The 19,218-nt window shown below is 40.3% G+C and overlaps 1 protein-coding gene and 1 long non-coding RNA gene across 2 annotated transcripts in view; both read right to left on the bottom strand.

The window, feature by feature from the left end:
• Window positions 1–1,123: 1,123 nt before the first annotated feature.
• LOC123743548 (uncharacterized) lies at window positions 1,124–3,852 on the bottom strand. The gene is made up of 2 exons (XR_006770404.2): window positions 3,522–3,852; window positions 1,124–3,431 (listed from the first exon to the last, which is right to left on the bottom strand). It is a non-coding gene; the product is annotated as an uncharacterized LOC123743548 (long non-coding RNA).
• A 4,664-nt stretch (window positions 3,853–8,516) lies between these two features.
• The window catches only part of LOC106607018 (acyl-coenzyme A thioesterase 1), a 30,157-nt gene continuing 19,455 nt past the window's right edge, over window positions 8,517–19,218 (bottom strand). The window contains exon 4 of the mRNA XM_014203546.3: window positions 8,517–15,595. Within this exon, the coding sequence (XP_014059021.3) occupies window positions 15,371–15,595 (225 nt within the window). The 3' untranslated portion in view covers window positions 8,517–15,370. The remainder of the gene's footprint in view (window positions 15,596–19,218) is intronic.

Raw genomic sequence — 19,218 nt, 5'->3', positions numbered from 1 at the left:
GGTGTTCTCTGCCTTTTTTTCTCCAGTGTTGTGTGTTCCTTCTAAATAACTCAACTTTAGTTTCATCTGAATATTTTTCCAGTTGCGCTGTGGAACATCCAGATGCTCTTTTGCGAACTTCAGATGTGCAGCAATTTTTTTTTTTTGGACAGCAGAGGCTTCTTCCGTGGTGTTCTCCCATGAACACCATTCTTGTTTAGTGTTTTACGTATCTTAGACTCGTCAGCAGAGATGTTAGCATGTTCCAGAGATTTCTGTAAGTCTTTAGCTGACACTCTAGGATTCTTCTTAACCTCATTGTGCATTCTGCGCTGTGCTCTTGCAGTCATCTTTGCAGGATGGCCACTCCTAGGGAGAGTAGCAACAGTGCTGAACTTTCTCCATTTATAGACAATTTGTCTTACCATGGACTGATGAACATCAAGGCTTTTAGAGATACTTTTGTAACCCTTTTCAGCTGTATACAAGTCAACAATTCTTAATCGTAGGTCTTCTGAGATCTCTTTTGTTCGAGGCATGGTTCACATCAGGCAATGCTTCTTGTGAATAGCAAACTTAAATGTTGTGAGTGTTTTTATAGGGCAAGACAGCTCTAACCAACATCTCCAATCTCTTCTCATTGATTGGACTCCAGGTTAGCCGACTCCTGACTCCAATTAGCTTTTGGAGAAGTCATTAGCCTAGGGGTTCACATACTTTTTCCAACCTACACTGTGAATGTTTAAATGATGTATACAATATAGACAAGAAAAATATAATACTTTGGGTGTTAATAGTTTAAGCAGACTGTGTTTGTCTATTGTTGTGACTTAGATGAAGATCAGATGTAATTTTATGACCAATTTATGCAGAAATCCAGATAATTCCAAAGGGTTCACATACTTTTTCTTGCCACTGTAGTCCCAAAATTTTGGCTTGCAAAACCAGCATCATATGGGCCAGATTTCTGTATTTTGAAAGCTACATATTTTGAAACCTTGATAGCTGACAAGCAAAACATTTGGGACTAAATCAACAACAGACTAATGAAACAAATACCAAAAGACAGTTTTCGGGTGGAGTTTTTCTTTAAGTAGCTCAACATATTATTACTCCATCCTCGTGAAAGTAACAAACTGACACGTTTTCATTTTCGACAAAAACAACTTTATATCAAAGGAGTGCCTTTTATTTGACGGATGCACATTCGCAGTTCGGCGCGAGATGACTGTTAGACCCAATGATGTGTATATAACCCTGGAATGCTGATGCTATGTATTGCCCATTGAGAGGCTTTGAAGCCACCGGTCGGCCACAATGAGCTCCACAGTGGATGCGTCATAATACCCATAAAACCTAGCGGTCAAACACGAAAATGTTTCCAATCGTTTTTCCACCATTCATTATTCGCATAGGAGATTTTAGAAACACTTCAAATTAAGTATGTGTTTGGTGTAGGCTTATCTTGGCGTGACGTTTTGATAACCGGATAGGCCGTCATTGTAAATAAGAATTTGTTCTTAACTGACTTGCCTAGTTAAATAAAGGTTAAATAAATCAAAATAATAATAAAAAACATGTAATTCTGTCTCAGACAAGGTGAGTTTTATCAATATTTGCCTCAATTTACTCTCTAAAATTCAAAATGCTAATTAGCAACAAAGACCTTATGCAAGACTTCCTGCAGGAAGCTCCTGCATGTCATCTCTAGCCGACACTGTCAGCTACCATTCACCAGCCCGGTCAGAGGCCTTCTGTGCCCAATCCATGTGGAATCCATGTGCTATATTGAGATTAATTGAATAAAGTGTGGAACTTCTTGTCCCCTTTCTCTCTGTCTTAGCTAGCCACTGACTACACTTTAGCTAGCTAGCTAGTTAGCAGAGCAGTAGATAAACAATACATTTTGTTTTACTTAGCCTAGATAATTGTTTGTACAGTATGTCAACTATTTCAGACCTTATGGTATTTTTCAAGGATGAGCATGAGCATTAAAAGGGGAGAAGACCACTATAAATCTGGCCATGTGGAGGAGTGCAGTTATAATGAGGGGCAACTTACCGGTTTGGTCAGGGCCAGAATGAGGAATAAAGTGTTTCCTGTGTAGCTATTAAGTAAAGATTGCGCATCTTAGCAATACAATGTGTTCTACAGAACTGTCAACATTCTACAAGGAAAGAGCCACATAATCAACATTACATAATCATTAACCAGATTACCCTGGATACCAGACACAGATGAGTCATAACTCAGTTCTAGAATGTTGTCATTGACGAGAATTAATATATAAAAACACATTTTTATTGTAACCCTGGACAAGCACACCCGATTCAATTTGTCAACTAATCATCAAACCCTCAATGAGCTGAATGAGGTGTGTTTGCCCAGGGCTACAATAAAAATGTGTACTGTTGGGGGTACTGGAGGACCAGCGTTGGGAAACACTGACCTAGAAACACATGGAGGAGAGATGTACAGGAAAAAATGACTGAGAATAGCATCAACTGGCCTATGCTACTCATAGGAGCCATGGGCTTAAGTAAAGTCAGTCAGTCATTTGATTAGTCAGGCTCAACAGGTGCAGTCATTGGAACAAAACCGTTTTTGTTGTTCGTGTGGCAAAAATGTTAAGCAATCCCCAACAGCCTGAAGAAACACCTGGAGGGAATAATAAGGACCTTCTAGTGGAAGTGAACCACAACTAGGCTACTAACTAAACACTATGCAGCCAACCCTCACTCACTGGACAACGACTTGACTCACTCCATGTTCTTACAACACAGAGAACACCACTTGTGGAAAATGTTTCCCTAAGAATGCTGAGCTGAAAAATCATATGAGTATTTAGCACTATGTGGAAGGGACATTCCTGCTGGGATGGAGGATTTATCTGGAATGCTCAACTAGATGATCAGGACAGTCTAGGGTACTATTTGCCCGAAAGAAGTGAAATCTTGCGCCGACTGTACTTCTGATTCTGTTTCTCAAGCCGAAAGTTAAAACCCTCTGAGCTGTGAGATCACTGAGGAGGACCAACAGTGGTTGAGGGATCATCTGAAAGAGACTGACCTGTCTGACTTCACAGGTCATTTGATTAGTCATGTACAACAGATGCATTCATGGAACAAAACAGTTTCTGTGGTTTGTATGGTAAAAACATTGAGCCCACAAGAGTCACCTCAGTGAGAATATTCTGTAACTGTGTCATGGTGGAGGTGCCTGAAAAGTCAATGATTACATTGAGCTCCAAATAAGAATAGATTTCGATAGGACTAACCCTAAGAAAATCCTCTGGACTGCTTAACTAGAGAGACAGCGAGAGAGAGAGAGTACATCTAAGGATCGGAGAGCCATAACTTCCGGCAGACCTCCTTGCCGAGGGTGGCGTTGAACATCATGCACTGTTTCTCATAGGGGACGCCTGAAGATGTTCTGCATGTCACGCCTTATGTCTAAAACATGGGGAAAAGGGGAGACAATAGTAAAAATCTCAAAATTCAATGTTTTATACAATGTTGTATCACATTTGATGAGTTACTAACTTGTCCGTCCACATTCTCGATCTGCTGTAGTCCCTACACCTGTACTCTCGCACTCGGATCACACTGGCACAGGAGATCCATGCACCGGATGGCCTCAGGGATGCACTCCTGTTGGACTGGAAAACAAAAACATTTGGTCAGTGGTGGGTCTTTTTCAAAGCTGTATCACTATCTTTATCTGGACAGAAAATGCATTGTTTACCATAACACAAACACACCTTGGACAATGTGACAAGTGGTCCCTCAACACCCAATCCTAAATCATGAGAACCATACACAAACATACTGTGCAGATATATATTCCAGCCACACCCGTTGCTGACAGGTGTAGAAAATCGATCACAAAGCCATGCAATCTCCATAGACAAACATTGACAGTAGAATGGCCTTACTGAAGAGCTCAGTGACTTTCAACGTGGCACCATCACAGGATACCACCTTTCCAACAAGTCAGTTCATCACATTTCTGCCCTGCTAGAGCTGCTCCGGTCACCTATAAGTGCTGTTATTTTGAAGTGAAAAGATCTAGGAGCAACAACAGCTCAGCCACAAAGTGGTAGGCCACACAAGCTCACAGAACGGGACTGCCAAATGTTGAAGCATGTAGCCCATAAAAATAGTCTGTCCTCGGTTGCAACACTCACTACAGAGTTCCAAACTGCCTCTGAAAGCAACAATCAGCATGACAATGCCTCTGTGCACAAAGCGAGGTTCATATAGAAATGGTTTGTCGAGATCGGAAGAACTTGACTGGCCTTAAATTTAACTGACCTCAAAATGATCATTATTTTTAAAGGATTAATGACCTTAGATCTCAGCATTTGTGGCCTCCATTTCAGAAAATCCTAATTTACCTAAAATGTCTCATTGCTCTTACCATCATTGGTGTTACTACTCCTACTGGTTCCACAAAGTTAAAATAATGGTAAAAAAAGATTTAAAGTCATAAAGCTACCATATTAGTTGATTTAGAATGGGAAGATCTCATCTAAAAAAAAAAAGAAGTTCTCCCAAAACGACATGCCCAAATGCCAACATAAAATAAGTCAGCAGCTAGCCATCAACACAATTTTCAGTTAATGCAATACTTTTTTACCCAAAATACACTGTGTGTCTTTTGTTTACCAGGTCATGTAATCTTTGGAGTAAAAGTCAACCCTAACAGAGAGCACCTTATATATCCACTGGGCTGAAATATCATCCTCAAAAGCCTGACAAAAAAGAAACAGGAGTTTATGCATGGCCACACCAACAATGTCTCCTGTCTCACTGTGTCCAAACGTGGAAAGTATGTTGCCTCATGGTCCGGTCACTTTCATGTTCTTCAAGGTAATGGACTAATGCAAAAATGAAAGAAAAATGGATGGGCAGAAAACTGTGATAAAAGATAATTAGCTGGTCTTTATCATTCTTTGAACAGGATGATGTTATAATATGGGACTTTGCCAAGAGATGAATATATGCTCACCTGCAGCTCCACAAAGCCTAAGTGGAAGGATTGGCCTTCTCCCCTCAATGTCAAGTATCTGGTGACCCTTGGGGGTCACGATGATGGCAGGTACTAGCCATAGCAATAGTGTGTCAAACTTTGTGAAATACTGACATTTGACTCAGATCCTCTGTTATAATATAATAGTTACAAATAGTCATATTCATACATTTTAACTGAATAACTGTGTGTGTCTGTAATGTCCATATAGTGGTGTGGAATATAGAAAACAGAATCCATTTGTGAAAGCCCAGCCACAGCCCACAGTGGTGGTCACTGCCTTACTCTGCAATACTCCAACACAAGTGACATTTACATTTTAGTCATTTAGCAGACGCTCTTATCCAGAGCGACTTACAGTAGTGAATGCATACATTTCATACATTTTTTTTTCTTCTGTGTTGCCCCCCCGTGGGAATCGAACCCACAACCCTGGCGTTGCAAACACCATGCTCTACCAACGGTATAGGCAGAACAGTATGTATATCTAAATAGAGCTATTTTTGTATAATTTTGGCTTGGCACACCTTCTAATGAAATGTCACAGCTAAAGGCCTATAAGGATATGGATCATCTTCTTGTAGCGACACTCTCCGCGTTTGGGAACTTGATCTTCCCCACAAGATCACACACACTGAATGTCAGACAGGGCAGCTGAAAACAATTGTGAAATGCATTTGGGTAATTACAATATCAGAACACATGGCTATACACAGGGCTCTGTGCTGACCTTTCATACAAGGAGTCTGTGTGCACCTATGTTGAAAAATGTAGGCACACACAAAAAAAAGAAGACGCACTAATACATGATACATTAAAACATGTGAATAGTATGACCCTTCCTTTGTGAGAGCGTAATTTCCTCAACATACGTAAGTCTTGCAGCAGTTTGCAGCCTGAATAACTTGTTACTTCTTGGTACAGATCCCTGAAGAAGGCAGCTATTTCTACTGTGGCAGCAGTGGAGATATCCTGAAAGTCAATCTCAAGACGAAGCTTCTTAATGGGCCGTGGCCCAGTGAAACAGAAGTTCAACAAGGTGGCTTCAAAAACGGAACACGGTAAGAGGACTTTAATATCTGGCTTAGTTAGATAGACTGCAGTATAAAACTCAGAACTCAGCATGCATTTCCCCTTGTTGTCTACATTGGGTGAACACAATCTGTGATGAAGACAGGCAACATATTGTCGGCTCAGGAGATGGCACGTTCCCTCTGTTCAGGATCCTCATCCAACTTCAAACACATCAAGTGAGTCAAGTGTCTGGAATGGAGGTCTATTCACTTTTATAGTTATTCTCTCACTTCAGTAATCCTGTGTGCATCTTCCAAAAGCATCTAATACACCACTGTACTACATAATGAATACTACCTGTATGTGTATTCTTTGGTTTCTACTCTTTGGCAGGAAGGTTCAGCTGGAGAAGGTGTGGCATCCATAGCGCCCTGTGGTGATGGTCACCAGTTCTTTGTGGTCACAGAAGTGACACAGATCTACTGTTTCAACAATACTGACTTCAAAGAGGAGTTCATCACCTGATCACCACCAGCCATAACAGCGCCGTGAACGATGTGAGTGACACAACAGGCTAAAAGGTCACATCATATACGCCATCACATTCCATTTGTGTGCAGGGTCAGTCCCCTACTGAATGCAAATACTGAATGCGCTTCCTACATTTGGAGTAGCTTACTGAAGGCGCAAACAACAAGGAGATATTTGGACATAAATTATGGACTTTATCGAACAAAACAACATTTATTGTGGACCTAGGATCCTGGGAGTGCATTCTGATGAAGATCATCAAAGGTAAGTGAATATTTATAATGCCATTTATGATTTTAGATGACTCCAAAATGGTGGGTATCTGTATTGCCTGCTGTTGTTTTCTGAGCGCCGTACTCAGATTATTGCAAAGTGTGCTTTCCCCGTGAACCTTTTTTGAAATCTGTCACAGCGGTTGCATTAAGGAGTGTTTATCTATAATTCTTAGAATAACAGTTTAATATTTTATCAACGTTTATGATGAGTATTTCTATAAATTGATGTGCTCATTCACCGGAAGTTTTTGAAGGAAAAACATTTCTGAACATTACGGGCCAATGTAAAATGGGGTTTTTGGATATAAATATGACCTTTATCGAGCAAAACATACATGTATTGTGTAACATGAAGTCCTATGAGTGCCATCTGATGAAGATCAAAGGTTAGTGCTTCATTTTAGCTGTATTTCTGGTTTTTTGTGACGCCTCTTCTTGCTTGGAAAATGGCTGTGTGGCTTTTCTTGTTTAGGTGGTGTGTCCTAACATAATCGAATGTTTTGCTTTCGCCGTAAAGCCTTTTTGAAATCGGACAATGTGGTTTGATTGACGAGTCTTATCTATAAAATGGTGTATAATACTTGTATGTGTGAGAAATTTGAATTATGAGATTTTGGTTGTTTTGAATTTGCCGCCCTGCTATTTCACTGGCTGTTGAATAGTGTGTCCCACAGGTGGGATGGTCACGTCCCACATACCCAAGAGAGGTTAAGCATGATATTTATCATAGTCAATAGCTAGATCAATTCATTATGGACTGATCAGTGCTTTAACTTAACATGTATATCTTGATGTATATCTCACAGTGGCTCATCTGAGCTCTTTGCCACGTTCTGAGAATGTCATCTGGATGTGGCATAGGGAAACCTCTAAAGAAGTGCTACATATCACTGTGCCCAACATGACCTGGCTGCAACGCTGTGCAATTCATGATTGACGGCAGGAGCATCATCAGTGGTGGATTTCCCATTCCATTTCTTAGCAGCAGAAACTCAGGGGCTTTCTATTATAAGCCGTGTCTGCTGTCTGGAAATGCAAATGCATTCTTCTGGTGGTGATTTAGTTGGGCAACAACAGTTGTGCCATTTTTAACTCGGATGAAAGAAAAACAATACTTTCTGTCACGCATTCATGTTTGTATTTCTCCCAGTCATTGACTTTTTGTGTTGTTTTCTTTCAGCCTGGAATGATGGTAAGATCTGTGGCTTCACTCCTGAGACTGGCAGGCTGATGATGACTGTGCACAACGCCCACAGCATGGGTGTGAGTGACAGCCATCGCCACCACCAGAGGCTGCAAGAGGATTGCCAGCGGGGAGGGGCGGGACAGGTAAAGATCAAGAAGATAAAGCACCATGGAGATAAAGATAAACAACAATGATGGAGATAAAGAACCATGAGCATTACAAAGTACAAATAGGGTCGCCGCTGATAATGGCAGACTCTGGCCGTGACCCCACTTTCCGAGGGTGTCTCAAGGAGAGTTGGGATATGCAAAAATACACATTTCCAATTCACATGCATATTAATACACACTTGTACATGCATGAAATATGACAAATATAGGCACCCACCAAATAATTGTATTATAAATACCTTTATGCCTTAGAAGGTCATTAGTGGGCATGAAACCACTGAACTGTGTTAGGGACTACCAGTTAAACAACGTTTTCAAAAACCACAAGCATTGCACACCTTGGCTCATGTTTATTCATATCATAATCTGGTTACAATGCTATTGATATGAAGAAAGGACTAATAGTTTAACAAATAGAATATTTTTTTTACATTTTAGTCATTTTAGCAGACGCTCTTATCCAGAGCGACTTACAGTAGTGAATGCATACATTTCATTTCATACATTTTTTTTCTGTGCTGGCCCCCCGTGGGAATCGAACCCACAACCCTGGCGTTGCAAACACCATGCTCTACCAACTGAGCTACAGGAAAGGCCCAAATCAAATACTAACAGTGAAATAGTGAAACAAATAGAAGCAGCAGATAGTGTATATTCTGGTTAGAAGTGTCTGCTACCACCCTGAGGAGTACCAGATCATCACTAGTGACACAGACAGAAAGGTACCACCACCACAGTAGGATATAGAAGAGCATTTACTGAGGTCAGACTCATTTGTGCCACAGACTAAAGTATTGAGGGAGAATTCAACTCTGATTGGGTTAATGACTACCATAGTTTTTATTTACAGTTATTACCATGGGTTTTGAAACACAATTGATCGTTGATCGTACAGTGAGTCGTGTGTGAGCGCCATCTCCTTGCCACTGGTCATATTTTAGCGCCAGATGTCATAGTAGCGTAATGCAGTGACAATGACAGTGCATTGTATTCTCTGCTAAGGGATTGTTTGTTCCTAAAGCAGACGGCATAGCTGTGACTCAGGCAACCAGATGGTCTATGTCACCCACTTTATCTAGGATGATGTTTACTTCTTCACAGAGAAAACCTCATTGGAAAATGATCTCTCCATGTTTAGCTTCAAAAAAATATATTTCACTGCTTTACCAGAGCAAGCCATAGAGTAGCTAACTTCATCTATTTTTGTTATTTGAGGTATTCCACAGAGATTATTTCCCTTGGGGGTTGAGTCCTTCATGAATACTGTCCATAATGTATCGATGACATTGGGTACATAATGCTGGTTTAGCAGAAACCTATATTTTTTTATTTATTTAACTAGGCAAGTCAGTTAAGAACAAATTCTTATTTGGAACAGTGGGTTAATTGCCTTGATCAGGGACAGAACAACAGATTTTTACATTGTCAGCTCGGGGATTCGAACTTGAAACCTTTCGGTTACTAGTCCAACGCTCTAACCACTAGGCTACGCTGCCGCCCCATATTAAAAGTATCAAAGCTGACCTTACAGTACCAGTAAATCAAACTGCAACACTTTTAAAGAAACACTTTGCCCTTTCTTTTTAACTGAGGGGGGAGTGTTCTGTGTATACATAGAATGTACTTTTTGCTGGCATCATTTCTTTACATCAAAGGACTAGGTATCTCTAAACTATACAGTACTGGAGCATGTGTTTTTTCATGAAAAGTTGAGGCACATAGGAAACAATCTAAACTTTTCCCCCTCTTCCTGAGCACATTCTGTGTAACTTTGCAATGACAGAATAAATAGAAAGGCACCTGCGTTTTAAAAGGGACATGTGGTATTTGTGGTCTAAATCCAACTTAAAGTAACAATTGCAACGGGAAGCCGAAGCTGGAAGGAGACAGCTGCCAACCCCAGAGATGATTATTGCTTACTCACACACACAAATATATGTTTTAACTGCATGTTACTATGTGATAGACGGTAGTGGCGACCATTTGCATACTGTGAAGGACTCATTAGGGTAAAGTCAAGGCCTTTGGTAAATTATTTTGGTGGGATTTTGACCTGACAAATTCTAGTGTGCACGATACATCTGCATATAATGTTAAAAACAGAAGGAGAGATTGACACAAATTTGTATTAATTACAAAGTTTGAATAATGAATACTGGTCATTGTCAAAGACTCTGTTGGATGGAAACTGTTGGATGGATTATTATGAAATCTTATTTCATAGTTTCACTTTTCTATATAAATGTTACCATATTTTATTTCATAATGACGCATTGTATTTCCCAATGGATTTTTTCATTATAACATTTGCGCTTCATTAATGGTGCTGTATCACATGATCCATTTCCGAATTTCATGGCCTTTTTCATAATAAAAGGGATATGTCAATCAGTGCAAGTGGGTGGTCTTTAGCCACTGATTGGCTAATCCTTTACAATCAATTACTTTACCCTGTGAATTTAACCTAAAATTATAACGGAAAGCACAAGACATTCATTTACATTGTAGTAGCATAAACAACTAATGATAGCATTTCAGTGAACAACTATCCCAGAATAGAAATATTTCACACAAGTAACAGAATCTATCTCCTCAGTACCTGTTAGTATTTGTGTATTAAGATGACACCTACCTAGGGTTGCAAAGGGTCGGGAATTCTCCATGGGAAGTTAAGCCCGAGAATTTGGGGAATTTTGCTTAAATTAATCAAAAACAAGTTAGCTTATAACAGTCAATCTTTTTTTGTGGGACACACAAGGCAATTGTAGGTCTTGTGGCATATTTTGGTTAAACTATCCCCAATTCAATGGAATTGCAACCCTCTGCATGCACAGTGCATTCTGCCATTACATGTACAGCTGATTCTCAAGATCTTGCACACTTTTAAACAGCCTTCTGTACATTTGCAAATACTGTGCCAAATCATATGTGAAGAATGCAGCAAAGATGCAGAATCATCTGGCCAAGTGCATGAAGTTGCCTCAGCGCTCACAACAAGCAACCTCTGACAAAAGTACCTCTAATTCTATTCGAGGTGAAAATTATGAATCAGACACCTTATCGATAGCAACAGCTCATGGTCCTCCTGGAATCAGAAGTTTGACTCAAAGTATGAACGTAGTCAGAGAAATGCTGATGAATGTCTTGCTCGAGCTGTGTATGCAACTGGTTCACCTCTGATGCTCACAGGCAATGTGTATTGGAAGAGATTTCTGAATGTTCTTCACCCAGCATACACCCCTCCAACCAGACATGCTTTATCTACTCATTTGCTGGATGCAGAGTTCAACAGAGTTCAAGTGAAGGTCAAGCAAATCATAGAGAAAGCAGACTGTATTGCAATCATCTTTGATGGGTGGTTGAATGTTTGTGGGAAAGGAATAATTAACTACATCTCCACCCCTCAACCAGTATCCTACAAGAGCACAGGCACAAGGGACAACAGACACACCGGTCTGTGTTTAACTACATTGCAGATGTGCTGAAGGCAGTCATCAATAACCTTGGACCACAGGAGGTATTTCCACTAGTGACAGACAATGCTGGGAACATGAAGGCTGCTTGGTCTAAAGTGGAGGAGTCCTACCCTCACATCACACCCATTGGCTGTGCTGCTCATGCACTGAATCTGCTCCTCAAGGACATCATGGCACTGAAAACAATGTATACACTCTACAAGAGAGCCAAGGAAATGGTTAGGTATGTGAAGGGTCATCAAGTTATAGCAGCAATCTATCTCACCAAGCAAAGTGAGAAGAATAAGAGCACCACATTGAAGCTGCCCAGCAACACCCGTTGGGGTGGTGTTGTCATCATGTTTGACAGTCTCCTGGAGGGGAAGGAATCTCTCCAAGAAATGACCATATCACAGTCTGCCGATATGGACAGCCCCATCAAGAGAATCCTCCTGGATGATGTATTTTGGGAGAGAGTGTTAATCAGCCTGAAACCTATAGCAGTAGCCATTGCACGGATTGAGGGAGACAATGCCATCCTGTCTGATGTTCAGACTGCTTGCAGATGTAAGAGAAGATATCCATACTGCCCTTCCCACTTCACTGTTGCTCCAAGCAGAGGAAATTGCAGTTCTGCCTGAAGCCCACACATGCCGCAGCATACATGTTGGACCCCAAGTATGCTGGCAAGAGCATCCTGTCTGGTGCAGAGATCAACAAGGCCCATGGTGTCATCACTATCGTGTCTCGCCACCTTGGCCTGGATGAGGGCAAGGTTCTTGGCAGTCTGGCGAAGTACACATCCAAGCAAGGGATTTGGCATGGAGATGCAATATGGCAGTTGTGCCAACATATCTCATCAGCCACCTGGTGGAAGGGACTTTGTGGATCTGAGGCTCTTTCCCCTGTTGCCGCCATCATCCTCCAAATCCCACCAACATTAGCCGCCTCAGAGCGCAACTGGTCCTTGTTTGGGAACACACACACCAAAGCACTCTACAGGCTGACCAACGCAAGGTTTGAAAAATCGGTGGCCATCTGGGCAAATTTGAGGCTTTTTGAGCCTGACATCGAGCCATCCTCAACATGATTGGAAAGTGACAGTGAAGATGAGCCCTCAGAGTCTGATGTTCAAGAGGTGGACATTGAGGAGGTCCAGCGAGAAGACATGGAAGCATGAGAGGAAGACAACCAAAGCTTAGTTTCTAGACTATCATTTTACAGATGTATGTTGAAAACATTTTTGGGAGATGCTATGGATCATTGGGGATCATTCAATATTCCCTTTCTTTTGTTGTTCAGTGAAATCATTCCATGTGAAGAGTCAACTCATTTAATTAAACTTCAATTCGTAACTAAATAGTTTTAAAATTTCTATTGGATTTAATAATTTGCAATTATGTCTACTTATAAAAGGTTTGTTTCTGTCTTCATATGATATGGTAAATATAATCCAATGCAAAAAATATCTACATTTAAAATGGTATTAATATTAATTTGCATATATTTCCGTTATTCCCATATATTCCCGTTAATTCCCACGGAATGTTTCCAACTCTGAATATTCCCCAAAATATTCCCCTACTACAATAATTATCTTATGTGGGGTCCTCCTCTCGCATTATTGCTTGGGGTTAGTGCCATCCGGGTTCCTTGGGACGTTCGTACCCTTACCTAACCCTAACCTTTAAGGCGCCCGCATACTAGGTTTGGTTTGTTCCTAGCAGAACTCGGCTAAGCAAAGCGAACGTTTGTGCCTCGCATACTCCCTTAAAATAAACTAGAAAAAACTGCAATATTACTGCAATATTACTGTTTGTCCCTCTTGAGAAGCGGTAGCATAAACATCTGTAATTAATTTTGATGCCCACGGATCAATTTACAAAACATATTCCCAGAATCAGGAGAGAATAAGCAGGAAATCCGGAATCCTCCAACCAGGATGTCTGTAAAACCATGGATTTTTTTTTTTTAAGTTCCCAGAATTTTGCAACCCTCAGTAAAATACACAAGGTGCAATTTTGAAATTTGGTTGTGCATCAGCAGTTTTAATTTTGATATGTCAGTCATTCAATTAGCCATGTTAGCTAACAATTTTTTGATTTTTAAGTTAGTCTTGCCAGCTATGTAAACTAGTAGTAATCATGGCTGAATACCACATTGATTTTGTTAGTCACTAGCAGGGACAGATTATTGAACGGGCATAGCATATATGATAGCAATTTGTGTAGAATTGCAGGAAATTAGCATTAAAACTGCAACATTTTCCTTTAGCCTCCTAACAAAATGTGTAGAATAGCATTATAAAGAACTGCACATTTTACTCTCAGCACCATGGCAAAATGTTGTGCCCCTGGGCCCCAAATGCGGAAGTCCGGCCATGCTCAATAGTGCTGAGCGATTAACCAATTGTTTTCTATCCTTCTTCGGTTATTAAGTAAAATGAAAGTTAGAGGGGGAAAAAGTATGTCTACAGTGAAAAGCCTACAAGGGGAATTTCCTCTGTGACCAAGTTTTAATACTGTAGTAGACAAAGATTAGAAGAACGTTGGCACGTCCAAATGCAGGCTCCTGTGCAACTCGCTATTTTGGAAGTTGCATTTATAATAATTTGTTTTATCATTACCCTATTATTGTATATGGCTATTAGTGTAGGTCTATTTATTAATCTAAACCAGTTCTTGAAATATGTAAAACGTGTTTGTATAATTCTGTTGAGACATTTTTGTTTTAAGTCTGATCTGTGTGTGCTTCGTATTTAGTTTAAAATAGGTTAAAAAGTGGGCCTGTTGTAAAATAAAATATTATTATACTATTGCTGTCATTTGTTGGATACGGTAGGCACCAGCGTGTTGGTAATTGCTTCACAAGTGTGTTTAAATTCTGTTAAATGTTTTATTAAATGTTTTTAATGGCCAAATGATATAATGTATAATGGTGTGTTTACCGCAATATAATAGCCTGCTCATATTTTCTCTACAAACAATGACTTGACTTTTGATATTTCCCTTTTGTGAAAGTTTGGTGTGGCTATTAAACTTTGACTGCTGCAGGACTATGAAAGCAGTGCGCACCAACGCTCCAACCGACAGTTGAAGTTAATGTGAGGAAGAACATTTTAGGCCTACCAGAGTTAATCATTATATTGTTTATAGGAGTATCTTTATAAAAAATATTATCATTGAAAATGAATGTAACCATCTGACAAGTGCATGGAGGTGTCGTAGCATGCCACTGGCATATCTCCTCTCTCCGTCTCTGGGGCAACGAATACGTTTCTCTTATTTTACATGTCTTTTTTAAATATGAATATCATATGGTGGACGTCTAAGCCTATAGGCATAGGCATGCAATGCCCTGATGCATTTAGTGCTCAAATCTCCGACAGCTGAACCGTGAGGTGGACAATTGTTTTAGGAAAGTCAAAATCAATAAAACAATAGGCCATACATGTTTGCTTATGCTACACATCTAAAACACTGAAGTAAGTGTTTTTGTAATTTGTTATAGGCTGTTAAGGACAACTAAAATGTGGCTCATTTGGCCAATAGGCTATCCCTTGTTTATCGATGGCACTGGCCTCGCCAGGTTGGCAGTTTCTTTCCCTCTCTCTTTTTAGTCGGATCTGAATGCATATGGATGTCCGGTAAATTTCTCAAATGTCTGGTAAATTAAAATCTTCCCGGTTATGTTGTCCCGTGCCAAATGTTCCTGACGGAAACCCTTGTCTTACCCACTAGTATATAACATAGCTTTTTGGGCAGTGTTGTTCCCATCCAGGTGTTTCCTGAAGAACTCCTGGACCCTCCTCCACAGGTCCAGCTGAGCCTGATGGTGGGCTTTAGCCTCTCCCCCAAACACCACTACTTGACCAACCGCGGTGTGGAAGCCTGACGGGCAGTGGGGCATGTAGGGTACTTCCAGAAAATGCCCCGCCCTGGGGTACATCACCACCTGGTGGTGAAATGACAAGAGGACAGAACATCAACCAACGCCAAGTCAAGGTGCAGTCAAAAGCATTTAAGAAAAGACACAATGATCTGTTCCTGAAACAGCACAGTTTAAAAATATACGGCAAATAGAAAAAACTGGAAGCCCTAGAAAGATCAATGGGAGGGGTTGAGGGTAGCTGAAGGATGGGTCTAAAAACAAACAAAAGATAACTATTGTAAAAATATACTGTGTCTGTAAAATGTATATAGTACAGAACCAGTCAGAAGTTTGGACTGTGAGAGCAAAATTGCAAGATTGTTATAATGCTGTACCTGCATCAAATGGTTGTTTTATGTAAGAGAATAGAGGGTTCTTATAACTGTATTGTGTCTGTGTGAACTGAAAGTGGGCCTCTGGGAGATTTAACACTGACAGGAGATGTACGATGTCTTTGGGTGATACTGCATTCCAGAGCATGAGTTAATGTTTCTGTACTGGGGCACCAGCGGGAAATGGCTCCAGTATGGAGTTGGAGGGCCAGACCCTGGTCTCTACACAATGAGGACAGTTTTTACAGCAGATACTGTCATTTGTGAATTATAAGTGTCTTTCATACAAATCTTAACCTTGTGATCCATTCCACACATCTGTTGTTTGTCATGTAGACTGAAGGAGGATGGGCTTTGCTATAAAATGCTGTGGCTCAAACCAGCTCGTTGAGTTCCTAATGATCACCTCCAGGGATGATTACCAACCAGCTCCATTACTGCAGTAATTAAATAAAGTTTGATTGTTTTGAAGAAATCTAAAAGTCTCTTTTTGATTACAATAATTCCACCACAGTACACCTACTCATTCAAGGGTTTCTTTATTTTTACTATTTGTTACATTGTAGAATAGTGAAAACATCAAAACTATGAAATAACACATATGGGATCATGTAGTAACCAAAAGTGTGAAACAAATCTAAATATATTTGATATTCTTCAAAGCAGCTACCCTTTGCCTTGATGACAGCTTTGCACACTCCAGGCACAGTCAACCAGCTTCATGAGGTAGTCACCTGGAATGCATTTCAATTAACAGGTGTGCCTTGATAAAAGTTAATTTGTGGCATTTCTTTCCTTCTTAATGCGTTTGAGCCAATCAGTTGTGTTGTGACAAGGTAGGCGTGGTATACAGAAGAGGGCCCTATTTGGTAAAAGACCAAGTCCATATTATGGCAAGAACAGCTCAAAAAAGCAAAGAGAAATGACAGTCCATCATTACTTTAAGATGTGAAGGTCAGTCAATGCGGAGAATTTCAAGAACTTTGAACATTTCTTCAAGGGCAGTCACAAAAACCATCAAGCACTATGAGGAAACTGGCTCTCATGAGCACCGCCACAGGAAAGGAAGACCCAGAGTTAGTTCTGCTGCAGAGGATAAGTTCATTAGGAGTTACCAGCCTCAGAAATTGCAGCCCAAATAAATGCTTCACAGAGTTCAAGTAACAGACATCAACAGTTCAGAGACTGCGTGAATCAGGCCTTGATGGTCGAATTGCTGCAAAGAAAACACTAACAAAGGACTCCAATAAGAAGAAGAAGCTTGGACCAAGAAACACAAGCAATGAACATTTGACCGGTGGAAATCTGTCCTTTGGTCTGATGAGTCCAAATTTTGAGATTTTTGGTTCCAACCGCCGTGTCTTTGTGGAACGCAGAGTAGGTGAATGGATGATCTCTGCACGTGTAGTTCCCACCGTGAAACATGGAGGAGGTGTGAAATTTCTTTGCTGGTGACACTGTCAGTGATTTATTAAGAATTCAAGGCACACTTAACCAGCATGGCTACCACAGCATTCTGCAGCATTACGCCATCCCAACGGTGAAGCCTGGTGGTGGCAGCATCATGCTGTGGGGATGTTTTTCAGCGGCAGAGACTGGGAGACTAGTCAGGATCGAGGGAAAGATGAATGGAGCAAAGTACAGCGAGATCCTTGATGAAAAACGTAGGATTTTTCAACGCCGATACCGATTATTATTTTTTGTTTATTTGTAATAATGACAATTACAACAATACTGAAGGAACACTTATTTTAACTTAATATAATACATCAAAATCAATTTAGCCTCAAATAAATAATGAAACATATTCAATTTGGTTTAAATGATGCAGAAACAAAGTGTTGGAGAAGAAAGTAAAAGTGCAATATGTGCCATGTAAAAAAGCTAACGTTTAAGTTCCTTGCTCAGAACATGAGAACATATGAAAGCTGGTGGTTCGTTTTAACATGAGTCTTCAATATTCCCAGGTAAGAAGTTTGAGGTTGTAGTTATTATAGGAATTATAGGACTATTTCTCTCTATACGATTTGCATTTCATATACCTTTGACTATTGAATGTTCTTATAGGCACTTCAGTATTGCCAGTGTAACAGTATAGCTTCCGTCCCTCTCCTCCCTCCTACCTGGGCTCGAACCAGGAACACATCGACAACAGCCACCCTCGAAGCAGTGGTACCCATGCAGAGCAAGGGAAACAACTACTCAAAGTCTCAGAGCGAGTGACGTTTGAAACGCTATTAGCGCGCACCCCGCTAACTAGCTAGCCATTTCACATCGGTTACACCAGCCTAATCTTGGGAGTTGAAGTCATAAACATCGCAATGCATTGCGAAGGGCTGCTGGCAAACGCACAAAAGTGCTGTTTGAATGAACGCTTACGAGCCTGCTGCTGCCAACCATCGCTCAGTCAGAATGCTCTATCAAATCATAGACTTAATTATAACATAATAACACACAGAAATACGAGCCAAGGGTCATTAATATGGTTGAATCCGGAAACTATCATCTCAAAAACAAAACGTTTTTCCTGTCAGTGAAATACGGAACCGTTCCATATTTTATCTAACGGGTGGCATCCCTAAGTCTAAATATTCCTGTTACATTGCACAGCCTTCAATGTCATGTCATAATTACGTAAAATTCTGGCAAATTAGTTTGCAACGAGCCAGGCGGCACAAACTGTTGCATATACCCTGACTCTGCGTGCAATGAACGCAAAATGACACAAATTCACCTGGTTAATATTGCCTGCTAACCTGGATTTCTTTTAGCTAAATATGCAGGTTTAAAAATATATACTTGTGTATTGATTTTAAGAAAGGCATTCATGTTTATGGTTGGAGTAATGTGTACCTAGCGATTATATGCAATGCAGGACAGGCTAGATAAACTAGTAATATCATCAACCATGTGTAGTTAACTAGTGATTATGATTGATTGATTGTTTTTATAAGATAAGTTTAATGTTAGCTAGCAACTTACCTTCGCTTCTTACTGCATTCGCGTAACAGGCAGGCTCCTCGTGGAGTGCAATGTAAAGCAGGTGGTTAGAGCATTGGACTAGTTAACCGTAAGGTTGCAAGGTTGAATCCCCGAGCTGACAAGGTAATAATCTGTCTTCTGCCCCTGAACAAGGCAGTTAACCCACCGTTCCTAGGCCGTCATTGAAAATAAGAACGTGCTCTTAACTGACTTGCCTAGTTAAATAAAGGTCTAAAAAAAAAAATGTAAATATTAAATTACTTTTATTTTAAAATCGGCCAAATCGGCGTCCAAAAATACGATTTGTTATGAAAACTTGAAATCGGCCCCAAT

Source organism: Salmo salar, chromosome 06 (assembly GCF_965601325.2).
Source record: "Salmo salar chromosome 06, fSalSal1, whole genome shotgun sequence".
NCBI lineage: Eukaryota > Metazoa > Chordata > Actinopteri > Salmoniformes > Salmonidae > Salmo > Salmo salar.
The sequence above is the reverse complement of the archived record's forward strand: the minus strand, read 5'-3'. Positions and strand labels throughout refer to the sequence as shown.